This window comes from Xiphophorus couchianus, chromosome 21 (genome assembly GCF_001444195.1).
Source record: "Xiphophorus couchianus chromosome 21, X_couchianus-1.0, whole genome shotgun sequence".
Taxonomy (NCBI): domain Eukaryota; kingdom Metazoa; phylum Chordata; class Actinopteri; order Cyprinodontiformes; family Poeciliidae; genus Xiphophorus; species Xiphophorus couchianus.
In genome coordinates, this window is record NC_040248.1 from 21,288,602 (window position 1) to 21,309,602 (window position 21,001).

At 40.4% G+C, this 21,001-nt stretch overlaps 1 protein-coding gene across 16 annotated transcripts in view; it reads left to right on the forward strand.

The window, feature by feature from the left end:
- svila (supervillin a) overlaps positions 1-21,001 on the forward strand; it is a 70,219-nt gene that overhangs the window by 41,862 nt on the left and 7,356 nt on the right. For 9 of the 16 annotated variants that reach the window (XM_028005702.1, XM_028005712.1, XM_028005697.1 and 6 more), the window contains 21 exons: positions 568-704; positions 2,055-2,138; positions 2,483-2,771; positions 4,478-4,546; positions 6,199-6,649; positions 8,003-8,165; positions 9,184-9,316; positions 10,886-10,939; positions 12,537-12,611; positions 13,394-13,450; positions 14,395-14,560; positions 14,684-14,764; positions 15,443-15,529; positions 16,237-16,414; positions 16,508-16,680; positions 16,972-17,127; positions 18,371-18,507; positions 18,614-18,761; positions 19,636-19,781; positions 19,906-20,081; positions 20,776-20,926. In XM_028005702.1, coding sequence (XP_027861503.1) covers positions 568-704; positions 2,055-2,138; positions 2,483-2,771; positions 4,478-4,546; positions 6,199-6,649; positions 8,003-8,165; positions 9,184-9,316; positions 10,886-10,939; positions 12,537-12,611; positions 13,394-13,450; positions 14,395-14,560; positions 14,684-14,764; positions 15,443-15,529; positions 16,237-16,414; positions 16,508-16,680; positions 16,972-17,127; positions 18,371-18,507; positions 18,614-18,761; positions 19,636-19,781; positions 19,906-20,081; positions 20,776-20,926 — 3,111 coding nt within the window. The remainder of the gene's footprint in view (positions 1-567; positions 705-2,054; positions 2,139-2,482; positions 2,772-4,477; positions 4,547-6,198; positions 6,650-8,002; positions 8,166-9,183; positions 9,317-10,885; positions 10,940-12,536; positions 12,612-13,393; positions 13,451-14,394; positions 14,561-14,683; positions 14,765-15,442; positions 15,530-16,236; positions 16,415-16,507; positions 16,681-16,971; positions 17,128-18,370; positions 18,508-18,613; positions 18,762-19,635; positions 19,782-19,905; positions 20,082-20,775; positions 20,927-21,001) is intronic. The other 7 variants (XM_028005698.1, XM_028005704.1, XM_028005703.1 and 4 more) reach the window with 7 other exon arrangements.

Sequence of the window (21,001 nt, forward strand, 5' to 3'; positions counted from 1 at the left end):
TTTTTTACTTCCGATGCAGATACGAGTTTTGGTATTGGTTGATAACAGTCTGATACAGAAAATTCTAAACATAATGTAAGATAAATAATGAAGCATAATGCTGCTCAGAGCACAGAGCTTAGAATGAGACTGAATAGATCCACTTTTATGGATCGGGCACATTGTCACCAATACCTGATCTAGAATTTTTTTCAATATTTGGACTAAAACAAATATTATTAGAACAGTGTGTCTCTAGCCTGATATGACTAATTTGGGCCCCATGTTAGTTATGTGTTTAAGTGAGATAAGTGAAAACTGTGAGTTTTCTGCCACTTCACATTACAGGCTCTACTTTGTGTTGATGTGTTTCATAAAATCCAAATAAAACACAACAAGTTGGTGGTTGTTATGGGTCAATGTGCTAGCTAATTAAATAATAAGTTCTTACTCTGATTTCTGATCTTGCTGATATAATAAAATTGATTTCTTCCCTTAACATTGTCTTCCCATTTGAGATGATCCTACATGGCTTACTGTATTTATTTATGATAATCTCCTGTGTTTTTTTTTTCTTTTCTTTTCCAGGAACTGGAAAAGAACATTGATGGAGGAATTCCCAAACCGCGCTCCAGGAATGCAGCAGTGGACAGAAGACTGAGGCGGACACAGGACCGATCCAGGACTCAGCCGGTCACCACAGAGGAAGTAGTCATAGCAGCTACGTGAGTTCTGACGCTGAAACGCCTCACACAGAATCCTGTTGAGCGAAATCCAGCCGATCAAAAGCTGGAACAACATGAGTCCATCAACATCAGTCTGAGGACAAACAGCCAGGCTCTCAGACGGTTGGCTGTGTGCCATTAATAGATCATGTTTGAGTTCAACTAAAACCAACGTAATGTAAGAGTTTGTCATCCAAGCTAATTAACATCCATGTTCAAGATTTCATTTTCCTTTGACTTTCATTATTTTCAGATGACATTTTTTAGTGTTCACACCCTATTGAATCTTTTTCCCTTTATAAGCACAAACTATTATGTTTTACTGGCATTTTATGTGACAGGCCAACATGAAGTGAAAGGAAAATACCTCAGTGTTCATCTTTTTGGTTACGTCTCTACAAGCTTTCCACATCTAGACACTAAAATATCTGCAAAATATTGAAAGTTCAGTCAGATTTCAGCATGATCTATGAAAATTAATTCTGTGTTCTTCCCAGATTCTCTGAACAATTTGGATCTGGACTTTGACTAGACCATTGCAGCACATGATTATGTTTTAATCTTAATCAGTCGTGTCCAAATTATAGCTGAAAATACTGATTGGACACTTTTTTGTTTTTAATTGAAAAAAGCAGAAATACTTCCCAGCAAGAGAGTAATGTGAAAAAATGTAGAACTAGAACTTTATCTTTTCTCAGGAATTACAAATGATCTTAAATCACTTTTTCTTTATTTAGGTATTTTAGTAGCTGGTAGGAAAGGTTTCAATCATATAAACAAATGTCTGCATCTACCACATGTAGACTGCAATTATGGTACACAAATGATTCCATGAACCAGACTTTGGATCTAAAATGTTCCATTGTGTCTTGTGTTGTACTTTAAGGGTTTTTGTCCTGTTGCACATGATCCTTTTTTCAGCTCTGTTCATCTAATTTGCGATTCAATCGTCCCCACAGCATGATGCTCCCATCACCGTGTTGGCAGTTGGGGTTTGTTCAGGGTGAAGGGTTAGTATGATGTTTGGTCACGGACCAAAAATGAAAGTGAAGAGGGTGAACACAAATACATGGAACAATTTTAGACTTATTGTTTTGTTGGGTTTTTTAAAAAATGTGATACCATGCATCACTCTCTTAAAACACATGTTCTAATATGTTGGCTTTCCCATGAAATTCCAAAGAAATATATTAAAATTTGTGTTCATAATGTGAGAAAATGTTGAATTTTCAACTTTTTACGCTTAGAAGTCACTGTAGTTCTATCATATTTAAATAATATATGCATCATCTTTGTATTTTCTCTACCACCTGTGGGTGTGTGTGTGTGTGTGTGTTACCCCTGACCTAGTGCCCCCTCTCAGACTGACCCGACATCTCTAGTGTGTGCTGATAGCTACACCCTAGTTTGCAGCAATACCCTCCCCTCTCACAGGTACACAAATGCGTGTGTGTGTATGTGTGTGTGCACGAGCATGAGAGACTGAGTCATCCTTAAATGTCTCTGCTGATTGTGACTGGCTCACTACATCATAACACCCTTCTCACATCTGGATGGCTCCATGCAGGATGCTCTCTGTTATTTAAGCTTTGATGCCCTCCTGTGTTATGAGGGGAAATTGCATGATTACTTTATATATTGTACTTTGTCTGGCCTATATAACTCACTGTGCTTGTGCAACAAACATATAAACTTGGTTTGTGTTTGAACAGACCTGTAATATAATGCAGTATGCTGCTTACCTTCATGAGCTCATCTTCACATTATCCTCCCCTCAGCCTGCAGGCGTCCCTCCAGCAGAGCTCCGCAGCCCGGCACCGAGCGCCGGCTTCTCAGGAGGCCCGAGGCTCAAAGCAGGCGTCTGTGATGGAAGGAAGAGTCGAGACGGCGGGTCAACACCCCGAGGAGCCGGACGTCTGCACCCTCAGCCTGGCGGAGAAGATGGCTCTGTTCAACCGACTCGCTCAGCCGGCGAGCAGAGTCACCCGAACCCGAGGAGACAGCCGCCAGCGCCGAGCCAACGCTCGCTACCAGACGCAGCCCATCACCATGGGAGATATGGAACAGGTGGGGGAGGTTTCTCTAGTCACTCCGTTTGACTTGATTATACACCAAAATGTAGGTGGTAGGTTAAAAAGTTGACAAATTTGTAAATATGAAGTTATGTGTTGATTGAAGACATTATTTACAATTGCCAAAAGCTGTTAAAAGAGGCAAACCTAAAAAAAACAAAAAATCAATTAAAATAAATTTTGTACTTTGATTGTTTCGTCCGAATTAAAGTGTAATGTTTTTTTATCCTTTATCCATGACTTGTCACTTTATTCGCTGAAGTGTTTTAGCGTGTAGACTGGTAAAAACCAGGCAGTGGTTACAGAGTCCCAGTGAATTAAATAAAAAGTCACCTGACCTCAGTCTCTCTCTGTTCACATACTGACCATACTATGTTGCTATTTTGCTTCTAACTGTTGAAGTTAATTTTTACTATCACTGTTACTGGTGTATAAAAAAACTTATAATAAACAGTGCTTAATCTGGTGGGACAAATAAAGCCTGGTAGCCTGACAGGCTTGCAATACACTGGGGAAAATCCTACTCACCCATAAGTCAAGTGCTAATTACTTTTAACATTAATTTGTGCAATCATAGAAAGGATGTAGGTTTCAGATATTTCTCTTGCTTTGTCTGCTCTTTAGACTTTGGGTGAGATTTTTCAAAGTACCTTCAAAGGTGAAGATTTCTAACCACTTTAGGATTTACTGAAGATTTTGAAATGGCATTACATATGCAAGAGTGTAGGGCTGCAGGCCACTCTTCTGGTGGCTGATGTGCAGCTGCTAACTGAACCAAAGTTTTATGAGGTGCGAGAGCAGCCTTGGAGGTTTTAATTTTGGACAACGTGTTGCTCTGTGTGTGAGAGCAGTTGCTGCAAAACAGGGTTTTACTATTTCAAGACAATGAATTGACATTTTAAACCTGTTGGCACTTAGCATGGTTAGCATTGTAAAACTGCTTAATCTTGGTGTATTCCTTGGAGACTGTGGATCCCTGAATTAATGCTAAGATGTCCATGAAGCTTGCCAACCTTTTCAAATCCAGTGTGCTCTGTGGCAGAGGTGGAAAACTTATGAAAATAAAACAACTTTGTTAGACTCTATTCAATCTTCCCTTCACCTGCTTAAAGTTTCACTTTCTTGCAGCCCAAATCAGAATTGCCTGTACATACCGTTAAAAAAAAACCAGTCAACTTTTAAATTAGTGATCTGCTGACTTTCAAATCTATTTTTTTAGCTCTGGCAATGCCAATACACATTTGAGCAGAGTCAAATCTGTATTAATAACATTCAGAATACTCTTTCACCTACTTTCTGGAAAAATAATAAAAGGTACTTTGGTCACTTTGGCCAATTCAAATTTCCTGTAAGACAAATCTTAGGCAAATCTTCTTCTTTTTCTTATGCAATGTTTCATTGTTCAATTTACCTACTAGGATTGAGACAATTATGTTTTCCTTATTGTTTTCTTGTTTTATCTTAACAGTTCTCTTGTAAATAAGATCTTTGAAGTTTGATCTCGGTGGGACAACCTGCATAAACAAAGGTCAAATAAATAATAAGTGTGGAGTAAGACACAGATTTGTCCCTAAAGAAGTAGATTACAGGTTTGTCAAGTGTTGTACAATGAGAAGAGATGGCAAAAATAAACCCTTTTTGTGCATTACTTTTGATCAATATTGAGTTTACAAAGCGGTGTTGTGGCTGTTTGTGCTATAGGAGCTCTCAGATTCAGACAGCATAGACGATGAACAGGATCTGTGTGACAGCCCAGTTGAACAACTCCAAGTAAGATTCCTCTGAACAGTCGGTGCGTTTGCATCAGAGGACGACACGTTCTCTAGTCAGAAATGGCCGCGCGTTGCACGGTTTCGCCCGTCCGCGTTGCTGTGATTGCATCAGGAATGTGCGCCGCATGGCCTCGCTTCTGATGAAGTGCCCACTCGGCGCTGATCATTGCCTGTAATATGGAAAAGCATTGCTGGTACCTGCATGGATGTTCCTGCCAAATGTAGTGCATCACCAGGAAGGGAGTTAAAAGGGACCTTTGTGGTGGAGGGAGGAACGAGAAAAGTTAATCTGGAAGTAACTTCAGGGAGAAAAAGGAAATGAATAAAAAAAAAAAGAAAAACAGATTTCTCACAGTTATGGTTTCTTGGTTCTGTTTTTTCTCTTTCTGCAGGTTTAGAGGCAGACTTCCACAGTTTTAATTTGTGTTTTCTCCTCTACTCCCATCTTCTTTTGTTTTAAATATTTTCCCCACCTTTTCTTCTCTATTTTTTGTCTGTCTGTTATATTTGAAATAAAGCCAAAGACATTTCTAATAAAGATTTATATATACAGTTGAAACTAAGTATTTACATACACCGAGCCACAAATATTCAAAAATGTTTTCACTGTCTGAAGTTAAATCAGACCAAAGTTTTCTTGCTTTAGCTTAATCAGAATTATCAAAATTATTTCTATTTGCTAAATGCCAGAAACGTTGTTAAACAACAAAGTGTTGTTTTATGTGATAGTGATAGTTAATCTATCAGAACTTTTTGTAAGGAAACCCGAAAGATTTGACCCCAGTGATGGTTTAATACCGACCAAATTTATTTTAACTTTTTTTTTTTTTTTTTACCCCTCCAGGGGGTCTTTTGTGGGCTCTAGTGTCCCTTATATGACAGTAGGCTGACAGGAAACAGGGAAGGAGAGGGGGGAAGACATGCGGCAAATGTCGTCGGGTCCGGGAGTCGAACCTGCGACGGCCGCGTTGAGGACTCAAGGCCTCCAAATACGGGTCGCACTAACCACTACGCCACCACGGCACGCCCTTTATTTTAACTTTTGAATTCAAGGAAAGTTGGTAAAAAAAAAAAACAATTCTAAAAAATGTCCTCTCCGAAATGGAAATAATTATGGTAATTCTAGCGAAGTTGAATAAAATAACAGTTTGGTCTAATTTAACTTGGGAGAGAAAAGTTTATTTTTTCAGTGTATGTAAATATCTGGTTTCAGTTGTAGTTCTAATGTAATGGGCAGAGATGAAAAAGGGAGAAAGATGGGAAAAATGTTTAAAGTAAATGGGAACAGAGGAGAGAAAACACGTTTTCTGCCTCTAAACCTGCAGAAAGGGAGAAACAGATTTCTTTTGGTCTCTACGAATGTTTGCTGTTGCTTCTTATTGGCTGTTTGGTTTGTTGTATGATTTTTGAATGCATTAGTGAAGCCAAATGCATTGTGTGGAGGGAGATGACTTGTGATGTGCAGGACAGGCTGCCCTTTGATGCTCAGGAAGTGCAGTGAGTCAGTCCGGCTGTGATTAGTCAGCGTGATTCTCCTCAGCTGCCTGAGTGTGCACTTTGTTTAAGCTCTCTTTTCAGCTACTTTAGCAAAACTGACCCACATCTTGGTGTGCTTTCTTTAATCTCTTTCCACTCCACCTGCTTTGACAGCTTCAGAACGGTGCAGGAGCTCTGTACGGAGCCACTTCGGCCTCCTCCGCTCCCAGACTCGGAGCCACCGTCTCCTCGGACCACGCCGGAGACATCCACATAGCGAGCGCCGCCGTCCATGCCGAGCCCAACCCAGACGCCTCGGACCTCCGCATGGACACGGAGCGACTCTCTGACCGGGGGAACGACGCGATGGACCTGAAGGTGGGGAAGAGGAGGCTGCCCTCTCCCGAGACAGCGGTCAGGCAGGTGGCTCTGCCCCAGCCGCACACTGGGAGGGAGAGATGGTGGGAGGAAGAAGAACAAGAGGAGGAGGAGGAGCAGTGCTGGCGTCCCAGAGGCAGGGACAGCTCAGAGAGCCACACGTTCCTGGACAGAGAAGAGCAGAGGCGGCATCCAAGAGAGGAAGGACGACACGCAGACAGCCACAGGATCAGAGCCATCAGTGGAGGTAAGAACAACTCAGACTTTGGTTTCTCCTCAGGCTTACTGTGACACACCCTCTGACTTTTTAAAAGTTACACTAGGAAAACTATATAATGGATCACCTACCTGAACAATTACATTTTGTGAGAAATGTTATAAACTTGTTACTTTTTACAGAGATCAAACAGAGGTTTTGCTAAGAATCAGCCTTGGAATATACTGATTTGAAACAGTTCATGAAACTTACATTTAAGTGGACATAAGACCATTGCTGTCTGTCTGACTTGAGGGCTGAGAGCCAATCAAGTTTTAACAAGAATTTAACTTCATTTACACAAAAAGACGCAACATAACTTTTAAAAAAAAATTAAAAATCACCAAAATTGGTTTTGTAGCTTTTTTGATGTGTGAAGTAAGCATCCTACTTGTTCAGTTTTTATTTATGTAAGTGCAGAGGCCTCAAAATGTAGTTTGAGAATTTTTTCAACAGCTACAGAAACTGCCTGTATTCAACACAGTTCTTTCTATTGTAATTGAAATGGCATGTTTAAATAGTTCATATCCAGCTCTATATACGGTAAAATTCATCGTTCTGATGTAGCTTTCTTTGTGCAGTTATTTTTAAGGTACCATTTACATAAACATGGAAGTTTTCCTAATTGGAGACTTTCTGCAGTTTCACCTCCAGGTCACATTTAAACACCATGTGGATGTTTGTTACTAATAATGCTGATTTGTTACTAAAAAAGCTAATAATGTTGATCCAAAGTAAATAAACTAGATACTCCTATTCAGGGTTGCTAGATAAGTATAAGTAAGTAAGGTACTACAGCATTATTGACCTGAATCTTAGAGCATGGATTCCCAGATTTATATATAAAAAAAACTAAACTAAACAATATCTAGAATAGTGTAGCTGTAGCCCATTCAAGCACTGGTTTACGTTTCACTCAGCAGTCAGCCATGTCTTTTCCCAGTCACACTTCCAGTGTGTATTTGGGGGAAACAAAAACTTTACATTCAGACTGTGGTTTCCAGGCTTCCTTCACGTCAAAGCAGCCGTCACGTTCAGTCAAACACTTCAGGGTCTTGATGCAGAATGTCAGGTTCCAAAAACAGAAGTTAGTTAAGCAGCCTGTCTTGGAGTTGCTCAGGTTGTACTTAGAGGGGAAAATCTCAGGGTTTCTACAATGTGGGACGTTTGATTACAGTTGTGGCAGAGACACGAAATCCAGTGAGCGGTGTCTCTGCTTCTTCAAATGCTGCTTTTTTATGCCCATTTTCATGGTGTGATTTTTAACATTGCTGTGCTTTCAATTTATTGATCCTGTTTCCTCTTTGTGTGTGTGTGTGTGTCCTTGTGCGTCCGCTGTCACAGAGCTCCCAGACTCCACCGCAGTAACATCCAGAGATGCATTCGGATCGGCCATAGCCGAGCCTCAGCCCCCAGCAGGGGACCAGTCGGTCGGCCCGGTCCAGCTTGATCCAGAGGAAGAGATGACCGACGTGACGATTGGCCGACACATGTCCATTAGAGAGAGGTAAGAGCAGCACGGAGGTCAGAGTGGAGAAACCCCTTTTACTCTCACAATTATTGTGGATAAAAATTTTACTTTTTGTTAGTTTCTCATATTAAGAATATTTTTTTTTGCTTTCCATGGAATTATTATCTTAAACACAGGCGTGTCACATGTTTATGTAATTCTAGTTATGTCACATTGAGGCTCAGCCTGCTGGTTAGAGGATGGGCAAAGATAAACAGTCAAGCTCTAAATTGATTGGTGACATAACATGTTAACATCTGTGTGGTGTCTGCCCGTTCTTACACGTTTCACCCACTCTGACCACTTCAGGACCTGCTTGACTCAGCCCCACTTCCAAAGCAGTCAGTTAGTGATGACAGAGTCAGGCCTACTCACTTCCTGTTGTTGGCATTGATTTGGACGTCTGGGGACAGAACAGGATGTTGTCCTCTGTGTCTGGAACAGAGCGCTTGTTGTGAGGGGCATGCTGCCTTCTCTGTGCTCCAAGTTAAAACTCCTCCTACTTCAATTAAGTCCATAATAATACAACTTCTGTCATTCGCGTTTTTTTTTTTTTACACAAATTAATCATGCCGTGTCCTCCTGGTGCAGATGTTTAGGTTTGTTTGTGACGTGCTTGGCATTGGCCACCATATTGTCCTTTTGTGCAATTAAAGTGTCAATTTAATTGCAGATAGTGCAATTAACTTTACTAAAAATGTTCACCAAATTACACAACTAGTAATAATACAGGAGTCGTAATGCTTAACCGTTTCCAATGTTAAAGTTGAATCAAATGTTTTGGATCAGTAGGTTATGTTTTGAAATTGTAAACATAATTAATATAATGATCCTAAATGTACTAAAAGCTGTTTTCAAAGCTTACCAAGCTGCAGTGAGCTAAAGTGGCAGATTTTAAATAAAAGTGGATCTTTTGAACCCAACTAGCATAGTGCAGAACATGGTGTGTGTGGGGTGTTAATTCATATTAACAGTGCCTCTTGCTCCTCCATACTGTGTTCCTCTACCCCCTCAGAGTCGCCTTGTTAAAGAAGAGCGGTGAGAAAGACTGGAGGAACAGGATCAATAAGAAGCAGGACGTGGCGACGGTTGCCGAGGGCGAGCAGCAAGCTCAGCTCTGGGAGGCGGAGCAGAGCTTCGGGAAGAAGGTAACCGCCTCACTGCTGAGTTAGCGCTTCAGAGGGCCACACTGAGACATCATATGGGTCATCTGGTTTAATGCTGGAGAAACTGTGTTCTGTTGATGCGCCGTTGTTGCAGCAGTGACATTTGGAGTTGGTGTACGCCACACCATCTCTTAATTCATCAGCCTGTATCAACTGGTCATTAACAAGGATTTAAAGAGATTCTTGAGCATATGTTGCTGACATGTTGAGAACTTTAGAATCAAAGAAATATCACTGGCCATTAAATAAAGGGTTATGGAAATTAAACTGGCAATGTCATGTGGTAATAGTTTGAATATCTCTAAACAGAGAGGTTGTGTATTGTCCATGTCTGTCTTTCCTCTTCTCTGTCTTATACAGCTGGTAGATGTTTTGTTGTTCTTGTATCAAAATCTAATCACTGATTTCCATTCATGAGAAGAAATGATTTAATATCCAGAGGATTTTATGACAGGTTGTCATTCGATAAGTATGGAACCCTATTGGTGTCTAAACTGAAATGAAAATAAATTGAATATGAAGTTCTCATTTGAACATGAACAATTCCTTAAACTTTCTAACAGCACATGCTGAAATACTTGAACTTTTTAAAATAAGAAATTAGGCAAATGTAAAGTATTATTTATGTGTAATTCTCAGCCCAGAACTGCCAAGTGACCCAAAAACTTGGGGCCAAATTGTGAAAGGAAAATAATATCCTCTTCCTAGGATTGAGATCAGCATAGTAAACGTGTAAACTTACCAGTAAAAAGTATGCTTAAAGCCTCAAACATAACTGTGAAAACTCTTGGACTACCTGTTGTGTGATGCTAATGTCCAACTGTCCTGATAAATGTAGCCTTTGTATTCTCTCTTGCCTAACTTTTTCTTCTCTGAGCTGCACGTTGCCTGTAATCTGTCAATGTCTCGCTCCGGCCTGCATGTCTTTCACCTTTTAAAAATAAAATAAAAGCAGATTTCTGTCCCTGCATGCTTCCTGTTTTTCTGTTTCTCCACCACTGGTGTGTTTTTGAAGGGAGGTTTTAGGACAGGCGCAGCACATGTACCTCTCTGTTTAGACATATTCTCTGTGGCTTCTTTGGAGCAACTGCTGTTGTTTCCAGCTGCTTATCAGAGCTTAGCCAGCTCCACCCGAACTGACTGACTGAAGTTTTTTTATTATTATTTTTTAGCTGATTTAAGGTTACGTTTTGATTCCTGTGTGTGTGTGATGTCACTCTGGGGAACACTCTGGGGAAAACATTTCTCAAATTTAACAAACGGCCTAATTTTTAAATTGGGGACAGATGAGTGAATACACAGAGGTTAAATAAAGGCTAACAGGAAGTACAGTCGGTCTTGTTTTCTATCCTCCTATTTATCCAGGCCAGTGGATGTCCTTCATGTTTCCTGTGTTAGAACAAAAAAACAAAAGTAGAGATGAGATTGACAGAAAATACGCAGTCGAGCAAGACTTAAAATAATTTAAGGATTTTGATCTACCTATGAGGTGCATGTCACGGCATGAGAGCTTTCAGAAAATGTCCCTTTTCTTCGGCTGCTTCTCTGCAGGATGATGATTCTCTGATGATGACTGAGGATGTTTCTGTATCCAATCCGTTTCTGGTAAGGGCCAGTGTGTAAGAACTTTGTGGCCAAAGCACTCTGCGGTGAGATTCATCAACCCTGTTCTGATCAGAAGAGTGTCTAAAATTTACAAAATTCTTTTTCTTTTTTTTTTGTCCTGTTGATAAAAAAATCAACCTGGTGTAACAGAAATCCAGCCTGCAGAGTGTGTTATCTGGTGGTGGTACCGTTTGGTTCTGGGTTGGTTCCTTTTATTAGTGTTGACAATTTTCTCACTTTGGGTTCATCATTGCACTGTCTGGTGAGTTGGCGTTTGTCACACACAAACGCCAAAGTCAGTGATAGTCAGTCCTATCACTGACTTTAATGGTTAACATTTTGATCTGACATCTATTTATCTATTTATGCATTCATAATTAATTTTCAAGTGCATGGATAAAATCAGAGGGTATTGATAAAATACCCCTGATTGCAGGGGGTCACAAATCAAGAACATAAACTATGTTTTTAATCATTTTATCAATCATTTTGAGCTACGTAGCTTGTATTAGCCCCACTTGAGAAATTAATTAATAAAAAGTCACTTAAACTGACTTTCTTAATTTTTGGTCAGTTAATAAAAATATGACATATGTGAAGATAAAAATGTTTTTATATCAAAAATTGTTGGGAAAACTGGGACATGTCTCGTATGACTTTAAAAATGTGATATATATTAATATGCATGATGGGATTTCTTCTTTTTTTTGTCACCAGTAATGATGTAATTTATGATTTGACCATTACTAATTCCTTGTCTATTTCATTAAAATGGAATACATTTAAAATAACAGAAAATAATAGTAAAGTAACTTAAAGTATAAAACATTGTATATGTTTAAGTGGGTGCTACTTTATTTACTCAACATTCGACACGCTGCACTCCTTCCTATCTTTGTGCTCCATCATGGTGTTAGCTAGGTTAGCCCAGCATTGCATTGTCTAAAACCATCATAGCTTTGTTTTTGTAATGGAAATATGAATTGACACAAAAACCTAGTCTGTCTGCTTCCATTGATGTTTTCACACTCAGCAGTTTGCTGAAGTGCTAGGCTAATGTTAGCATGTTTTACTTGCCGTTTTCATAGGACTGTAAATTGTCTTGTAACATATTTCAATTCGGTTTATCAGATGGAAGTTATAGCAAAGGCCGTTTTCCTGCTTCATTAACTCTACACTTTGCTTTGAGCATTATAAAATTTAACAACCATTCCTTCAGCTGCTCTCATTTAAAGTGGCTCCACAAATCAACTTCAGCACTTCTAGCTGAGGGTGATGCTGGCAAAATCCAGCAGTGGTCCGACAATGGGCACCGAGCTGCTTTAAGTTGTTTTAGTCGGAGCTCCGATCCCAATCATTTTTAAAAAGCCTCTCTAATGCATATTAGTATCTGTTTTATTCCAGATGGAAGTGTATATCTATGTAAATGTCAAACTCTAGAAATAAGGAAAGCTACTTTTAAGAACAATTTCTTGCTAGTGGCCTTTATCAGACTTGATTTCCTGGCTAACATGACCCCAATCAGGATACAGAGCTGCACGTATCAGCTGTGTTTTCCTGCTATAGCATGTATTTCCTCTTTCTGCGCCTGCTGCAGGAGCCTGTCCTTCCTGCTGCTTCCTCTCCTCCTGATCCTCCTTTCCATACTTCCCTTGACGACACGGCCAGCCAGGTAGGAAATCCCAGCAGGTTTTTTTTAGCCTTGCTTGCTTGTTGGCCTGCCTGCTGCCCACATACCTGATCAAACCAGTGTAAGCCGTACACACATGCCTGTACCAATTCATGAACAGCTTACAAAGAGAGAAAATAATCGGATTCCCACTGATTATCTGGTTCTGCTCTGTCATGCCAACTGCTGCCATAGACAAAAAGCTATTTTCACAGCAAAAACACAAAATCTTACCAAGTATTTTAATGCAAATATTTTTGGTGCACTTAAAATAAGACAAAACTAACAAGTAATTTTTCAGCATCATACAGAAGTTTGTTTTAAGTAAATAATTCCTTAACATTAATTAAAAAATACTTGTTTCATTGGCAGATTATCTCATTTGTAACATGGGGAAAATAACCTCTAATATAATAATTTAGAACATTTTCATCAGTATTAAGGAATTATTGACTTAAGCTACACTCACATCTTACTGAAAAACTACTTGTAAGTTAGTTTTGTCTTATTTCAAGTGTCATAAGATATCTGCAGTAAAAATGACCTGATAAGATTTAGTGTTTGCAATGTTTTGCTAAAGCACATAATGGTCATATTGTCCTGCTGCCGTTTTATCCCATCTATTGGTGACTCCACTGCTCATCATTGTGAATTCAGCATCACGGACCCTGCAGCTTGCGCTTCATATGCAGCTCTTAGGTATTTCCCATATTTCCATCCTCATCTGTTAATTTCGTCCTCTCCCATCCATCCATTCATCCATCCGTCCATCCATGTGATTGAAGGCCACCAGATCACCCAGACCCTTGCAGGTGGATGACAGACACCCATGGAGAAGGAAGGTGACCCTGTCAGAAATAAAGATGTAGAGTCTGTGCAACTGTTGAGTTTTCTCACTTTACAATAAAATTATGCAAACACAAAATATGCCCATTAGTTGACCAATGGGAGAGGTTCTGTGATGCTGTTTTGCTGCTTTTATTACTTAAAACTTGTTAGTGACCAGATTCATCGCCAGGTGTTCAACATCTTGTAAAACTGATATTCTGTTGAGACACAGCAGTTTGGTGTGTATTCAATAATTTTATTTACACTTGGCAGCTGATTTCAGACAATTCTTTTTAAACCAAAATTGGTTTGCATTTATTTATTTTATATCTCCTTTGATTCACTGTGTGATTTTTGAATGAGATTATATATATGACTATGTTTTCTATTCTGGTGACTTTTAAGGAAAGTTAAAAAAAAATCCTTTTTAAAGTCACATATTTGAATAAATTGAATTTAAAAAGAGAGAGAGAAGAAAAAAGAGAAAAAATTGGACTATTGTTGTTGAGGTATTTAAAAAAGATTGACCACCCTTATAATTTTCCCATGAATTGTTCTTTCCAAATCAAGGTGAGATTATTCTACTGCAATAAAAAAGATTTTTTTCTACTCATCTTTGCCAGGAGTGCTAATAAATGTGTATTTGGTTCCTCTGAGAACAAGTACAGTGAGAGAGGGTTTAACACTGTTGGAGGTGATTGTGAACATTGTTTTATGCATGTATTTAATTTCACCTAATCAGTTAAATACGGCAAATTCCAGTTCGAGTCCCATTGACTTTGTTGGAAACAATGATCTTGTCTATAAGACGCAGCTTTGGTTCCTGTTTATTGGGTTAAATTTGGTGCACTAATGGAGTTATTTACAGTTTGCTGCATGCAGCCGGTATTGGTTCCTTAGTTTTACCTCCATGTGTCGGTTGTGCCGAGTTCATCCGATTCTCCTGTGTTTTCCTCAGAGAACAGCGGAAGCTGAGATGGAGAGCCAGAGTCTGGAGGCTCACATGTCCATCCAGGAGAGGAAGCAGCTGATTGAGGCGCGGGAGGAGGCCTGGAAGACCAAAGGTCACGGAGCTGCCAATGACTCCACCCAGTTCACTGTGGCTGCACGGATGGTGAAGAAAGGTCAGAGGGCAAGCTAAACATCTCTATGGATCTTTTGTTTTTTTACAGTTTGTCAAATACATATTCAACAATGCAGAAGATGGAAGCATCTGATTCCAGGTTTGATCTTGTGTGTTCCTGTAGGGCTGGCCTCTCCCTCTGCTCTCCTCTCTCCCCTCCACTCCAAATCAAAGAACAGTCTGGCTGTCTCCAAACCGCAGGAAGGTCAGTCTGACTTTCATTATAACAAACACTTATTGCAGTTTTTGCTCTTCACCTCAAGCCTCTGATTACCTGTTATGTAACACTAGATGCGTTTCCATTACAAATGAGCAAAAAACTTGGTCTACATTCCAGTAATGTTGAAAAAACACAATTTCGCAATTGCAGTGTTTCTGTTAATTCTTCATTAAATAAATAGAGATAAATAACAGTAACAACATGACTTTCACCTCAGCTAGTGTTTAGTATGGAGCCTTTTACTTCCTGGAAAAACATCAGATTTCCATCCAGTTTCTTGGTGAATGTCTGATTGAAATAGTTTTTATGCCGATGTTAATTGATTGTTTTGTTCTTTTTCAAAAGACATGGAGGAATTCCCAGGTTTATTCCCCTTTTTCTATTTTCCATCATTATTCAAAATAGAAATGTCACCAACACAACCATGAGGTTTCTATTGGCTCTGGAAGCCCAATAGAAACCAGCCTGTTGGATGGTTTTCACCTCAATGAATGTGCATGACCCTAAAGTACAGAACGGCTCATATTCACCTGCAGGAAACATTTCAAACACTCAGATCAACATACTGTCCATCGTGCTTGGTGATTGTCTGAGGTCTACATGTACAGACTGCTGCATTTAACAAGAAATGTGTAACGTGTGTTTATGTGTGTGTCTGAGCAGCGATTAAGGCTGTTCCAGATCTGAACCTGGAATCGGACGTAAAGCTAGAGAAGCTCGAGTCGTTCCTTGGAAAGATCAACAGTAAAGGTACGTCCTATTCTAAACTAAGGTTAACAAACTGCTAGTAAGAAGCATGGAGAAAAAAAATGACACTTGTCAAAAGTGTTGATGGGTAGTAATTGTGCAGTTTTTTAAATAAAAATAAAAATTTTGTTGATGTGATATTTAAGGAAGCACTGATCCTTTTTTTTTTCACTTCCGATACCGATATTTAACATTTAGTATCAGCCGATTCTAATCCAGAGACATAAAGCTGAATTGACTGAAAACATTTCTTTTTGAAACACAGGCATAAATGTTCTGAATTACACATTTATTTGATAACTCTGCACATCACATTTAAATACACCAAAAGCTTCACAAGCTTGGTCAAACATATAAAAATAACTTTAATTTGATCATTTAAGAGTAGAACCGCCAATTTAAAGTAAATAATGAAGAAACTGAAACTGACAAAAACAATATGGTGACTATTTTGGTCAAATATGTAAAAAATAGCAATAAACCTTCTTTCAAATGCTTCAGAAAGTACAATTAGGAATTCTAAAATATAATGTAAACACAAAGCATAGGATTAGACTGAACAGATTCGCTCTTATGGACATTGTCACAGATACCAGATCTAGAATTTTTGATATCGGGACCAATACAGATATTGATCTCTGATCGGTGGATCTCTGGGGATATTTAGAGCAACCCAAGTGAAAACGTACGGGTGTGATGTCTCTCCTCAGTGCCTGGCCTGCCAGAGGCGACCGTCTCTGTGACTGAGAAGAAAGTGAAGGAAGTGATGACCCTGGAAGACGAAGCTTTTTCCAAGTTCTACCGCCACATGGACGAACATCCTGGCAGCAACAACAGGGTGGAGATAGACGACGACTTCGATGCCATTTTTGACCCCGAGGTGCCAAAGTAAGCTTCAACTGTCAGGAGACCGAGCTTTCAAAAAAAAGAAAAAAAGAAATGCTTTGACCTTACTTTGACCTTTCATCTCGGTCTTTCCAGATTGACTTCGGCGATGTTGCAGCACAAGAGGGCGATGCGGCCGAACCGCAACGTTCAGTCGTCGAGGAACCCGCTGAAGAAGCTGGCAGCCAGAGAGGACATCAGACACGAGTACACAGAGCAGAGACTCAACATCGGCCTGCTGGAGAGCAAAAGGATGAAGGTGGAGAAGAGTGAGTAAGGAGGGATTGTGCATCTATTTTTTCTTTAACTGAAGCTCTTTTATTTGAAAGAAAAAACATCTAGTGTGTATGTTTGGTTTATTTTCCTGTAGTGTATTAGTAAAAACTAGCATTCTCCTAGTTGGCCTGCTATTTTGAACATAATTTTAAAGACGCAGCTCGAACAAAAATGTCTCATAATTTCATTATGAGATTTTTCTTATAAAGCAAAAAAGTGACTCAGGAATAGTTAGTAATCAGCACTAGTTCTGTACTCATCTTTGCTCGTTGTGCTCTCTGTAGTGAACAAGAACTCTGGCTTTTCTGAAGTGGCTCTGGCCGGTTTGGCGAGCAAGGAGAACTTCAGCAGCGTCAGCCTGCGTAGCGTCGGCGTCTCCGAACAGACGTCCAACAACAGCGCCGTGCCGTACAAGAAGCTCATGCTGCTTCAGGTCAAAGGTCAGTCAGCTCTGAATTTACAAACAAACCTGCGCTGACGACATCTGCTTGATGTAATTCTCAAGTTTATAATAGTCTGAAGAAGTGAAAACAAGGCATTTGATCTCAGCAAGTCTGGAAAACCACAGGGAATAAAACAAGTGGATAACAAGATAAAAGCATTTTAGGATTGTATTTCTTATCCAACTGTAACAGTTGTATACCTACCTAGAAATCCATCCTTTCATTTGTTCATTTCATTGATCAACATCCATCTATCTAGAAACAACCAATCAGGTCCAGGAGGAGGGTCTTAGCGCTGTCCATCATGCCCATTTGTGTGCCACTCACCCCTCCTCCTCTGCGATGCATCTTCTTTCTGACAACAGCCTAAGGCTAGCTAGCATAGCCACCGATGACATCAGATGACATTTTCCTGTAGCTGAGTTGTTTCTCAGCTACAGCTAGTAGCATATTCATGAGGATGATTGATAGCACTCTGGTTGTTAGTCCTTGGGAGCAGTGCATCTCTTCAGAAGGCATTAGCAGCACAGGGAGGAGGTGGATTAGCTTGGTCTTTTAAACTGTCACAACAGTGACAGTTTTAATAAATATGGAAACATATTTTTTATAGAAGCTTTAAGAATACATCTGAAACCTAACCGCTAACATCATTTTTGAATATCGTTGCACAAGTCAGTCACATTGAAAACTTTGAAAGCTTATTAAGGCTTACTGATTTGAACGGAAAAATAAATGCCCTCTAATTCAGTCGAAGCCTGAAGGATGCTGCTTCCTGGGCGTCCTCTGCTGATGACATCTAAAAGGAGAGACAGGACTCGCTCTATTTTGGCGTCTCTCTTTTATCTCCCTCACACGTATGTTGGCAACAGCTGTGGCTCTAAATCATTCTCCCCAGGTCACCTCACGCCATCCTGGGCTGATCTGCTCCTCTGAACCCCCACTGCCCATAATCCAAAGCAAATCCAAAGCAGCAGGGGCTTTGTTAGGTTATCTGTCCCAGCCGAACAGCGGTAGGATTCACAGGCTCAAATTTAGACCACAGCCTGTGCTGACTTCCATTAGCTGGAAGTCCCCAAAGTTTTAGTGCTAGATGATCATTAGACATATTTACCGTGTCAACTTCATCGCGGCGGGCACAATTTAGGTCTGATGGCTCTTGTGTGATAATCCATGCGGCAATGAGCAGAATAGCCACTGATAATCCACCTGTCGGGGTGTGTGTGTGTTTGTGTGAAACCAGGCCGACGGCATGTCCAGGTCCGCCTAGTGGAGCCCAGAGCTTCCTCTCTGAACAGCGGAGACTGCTTCTTGCTCGTCACCCCACACCACTGCTTCGTCTGGATCGGAGAGTTCGCCAATGTCATAGAGAAAAGCAAAGTACGGAACCGGAACGTGGAGATCAGTCTGTTGAGCTTCGCTTGCTGTTTTTTTTTTCTCCCTTTAGGCAATATCAATCATCTTTGCATTTTGTTTTTCCTGAAAGGCGACAGAATTGGCCAACTTCATCCAGACTAAGAGAGACCTGGGCTGCCGAGCAGACTACGTCCAGATGATAGACGAAGGCGCCGGCGCACACAGCCATGCAGTCCAGGAGTTCTGGAAGTGTCTCGGAGGACAGTCGAGTTATCAGTGTGAGCTTTGGATTAAACTGTCAAATTCCGGTTCAAAGCCACGGTTCTCCACTCTGTCGGTGTCTATTAAACTTTCCGCACAGTTCTGGGCAGAGGAACATGGCGGACAAGCAAAACAACTGAATTATAAACCTGGTGGACCACCAGGCTTTATTTGCGTCCCTACCAGTCTGAGGATTGTATGTTTATTTATTATAGGTGTTCTTGCAGTGATAGCAAAGACGAGCTAAAGAGAACTCTTTGGTGAAATGACTGGAAGCACAAAGACAACATAATATGATCACTATATTTATATAGAGGCACTGAGGTCAACTCTGTAATCACTGCCTGTCTTTACCTCTCTACAAGCAACTGCAACAAATTAAGTGACAACTCATGGATAAAAGATCATAAAGTTCTGGACACTTTAATTTGGATAAAACAGCCGAAGTGCAAAAAGTTATTTTAATTGCATTTCTTTTATGTTTGCCCCTTTATAAGACTTTGTAGTTGGTGTTTTGGGATTGTAAATCATGTCTTCCAATAACACATAGTGATATTTGCAAATTTTCTGTCAACTTTAAACATTTTTTAACTCAAAACTGCAGTTGGCTGCTGCATGACTGCTCTAGCACCCCTACCAGCAGGCCTTAGCACATTTTCCTGTGGAAACTCTGTTGCATGCAGTTTATTGGCCCTAGAGTTCAGAGAACACGGACTACAGCGGGGACACGCCGCAGCATATAAATGCTGCAGAAGTTGTCGGCCTGATTCCACGTCTGTTTTTCTGTGCGGAATGTACACGTGTCAATCATTAACCAAACATAGCATAAGTTTGTCTAGAAGAACGCTCAGTGATGGAACGCCAGCTGAATCCCTCTGTTTGTTCTTGTAGCAGCAGGAACTCCAGACGAAGACGAGCTGTATGAAGCCGCCATCGTGGAGACAAACTGCATCTACCGCCTGATGGGTGACAAGCTCGTCCCAGACGACGACTTCTGGGCCAGAATGCCCCGCTGTACACTCCTCAACCCCAAAGAGGTTAGATTACCATTAGAATCAGAACAAATATAAGATTAATTCAGACAGGGTCTCAAGTGAGGTCCTACAGTTTTAGGATCACGATGGAGACCTCTTCCTGTCTGTTCTTCGGATTATTGTGCAGGTTTTGGTGTTTGACTTTGGCAGTGAGATGTATATCTGGCATGGGAAGGAAGTGACTCTGGCGCAGAGGAAGGTTGCTTTCCAGCTGGCCAAGCATCTCTGGAACGGCACCTTCGACTACACAAACTGTGACATCAACCCACTGGACCCAGGAGAGTGTAACCCACTCATTCCAAAGTAGGGGAACACACTTTAACATTTTCAAACCTATACACCACTCACTGTTTCAAAGTGTTATGCAAAATTGACTTTTAAGAGCTTTCTATCATGATATAATGTGATTCCATGGTTAAACACATACATGGTCCCATTGCTTTGATCCATTAATGCATGTTTGACGGATCCTTGGCTATCCTATGGTATCCTATGGCAACCATTTGGGGAGCCCAGCCGAGCTCCCACCTACAGAGCAGGAAGTAGAATGTTTTAGATGAGGGTAGGTCAAACTAAATCCAACTGAGTATCAGATGAATGAGCTCAATACGAATGAGCTGAAGCTAATTTGAGAAGAATGGGCAAAAGTGACTCTAGATGTCCAAAGAGAGTGAAGACGTACACCAAAAGATTTGATTCTGTAATTGGGTGGACGGATGCAACGACACACAGATGCTGGCTGAAGTATTGTCTCTTAGGGACGGAATACAAATGGATGCCACATTTATTAGATTTTTATTGCTAAAATATTGTGAACTATATATAATTTTCCTTCTTATGCTTTACAAATGTGCTGTACTTCTTGTTTTTGGATCCAAATTTCCAATAAGACGCATTAAAGTTTCTGGATGTAACGTAAAAAAAAAAGTCTAAGAAGTTTTAAAAAGCTTAATATTAATGACTAAAATCTGGGCCTTGTCATTATCTGTGTGTGTAGAAAAGGCCAGGGCCGGCCCGACTGGGCAGTGTTTGGCCGCCTGACTCAGCACAATGAGACCACCCTGTTCAAGGAGAAGTTTCAGGACTGGAGTGACTCCAGGAAGACGCCCAGTCCCAGCACAACAAACGATGACATCGCGGACCACAAGGTGTCACATTCAGAGCATTTGATGTTCTCCTGTTCAGCAAGTCTGCATATAAACTCTGTCTTCTCACCTTTTTCC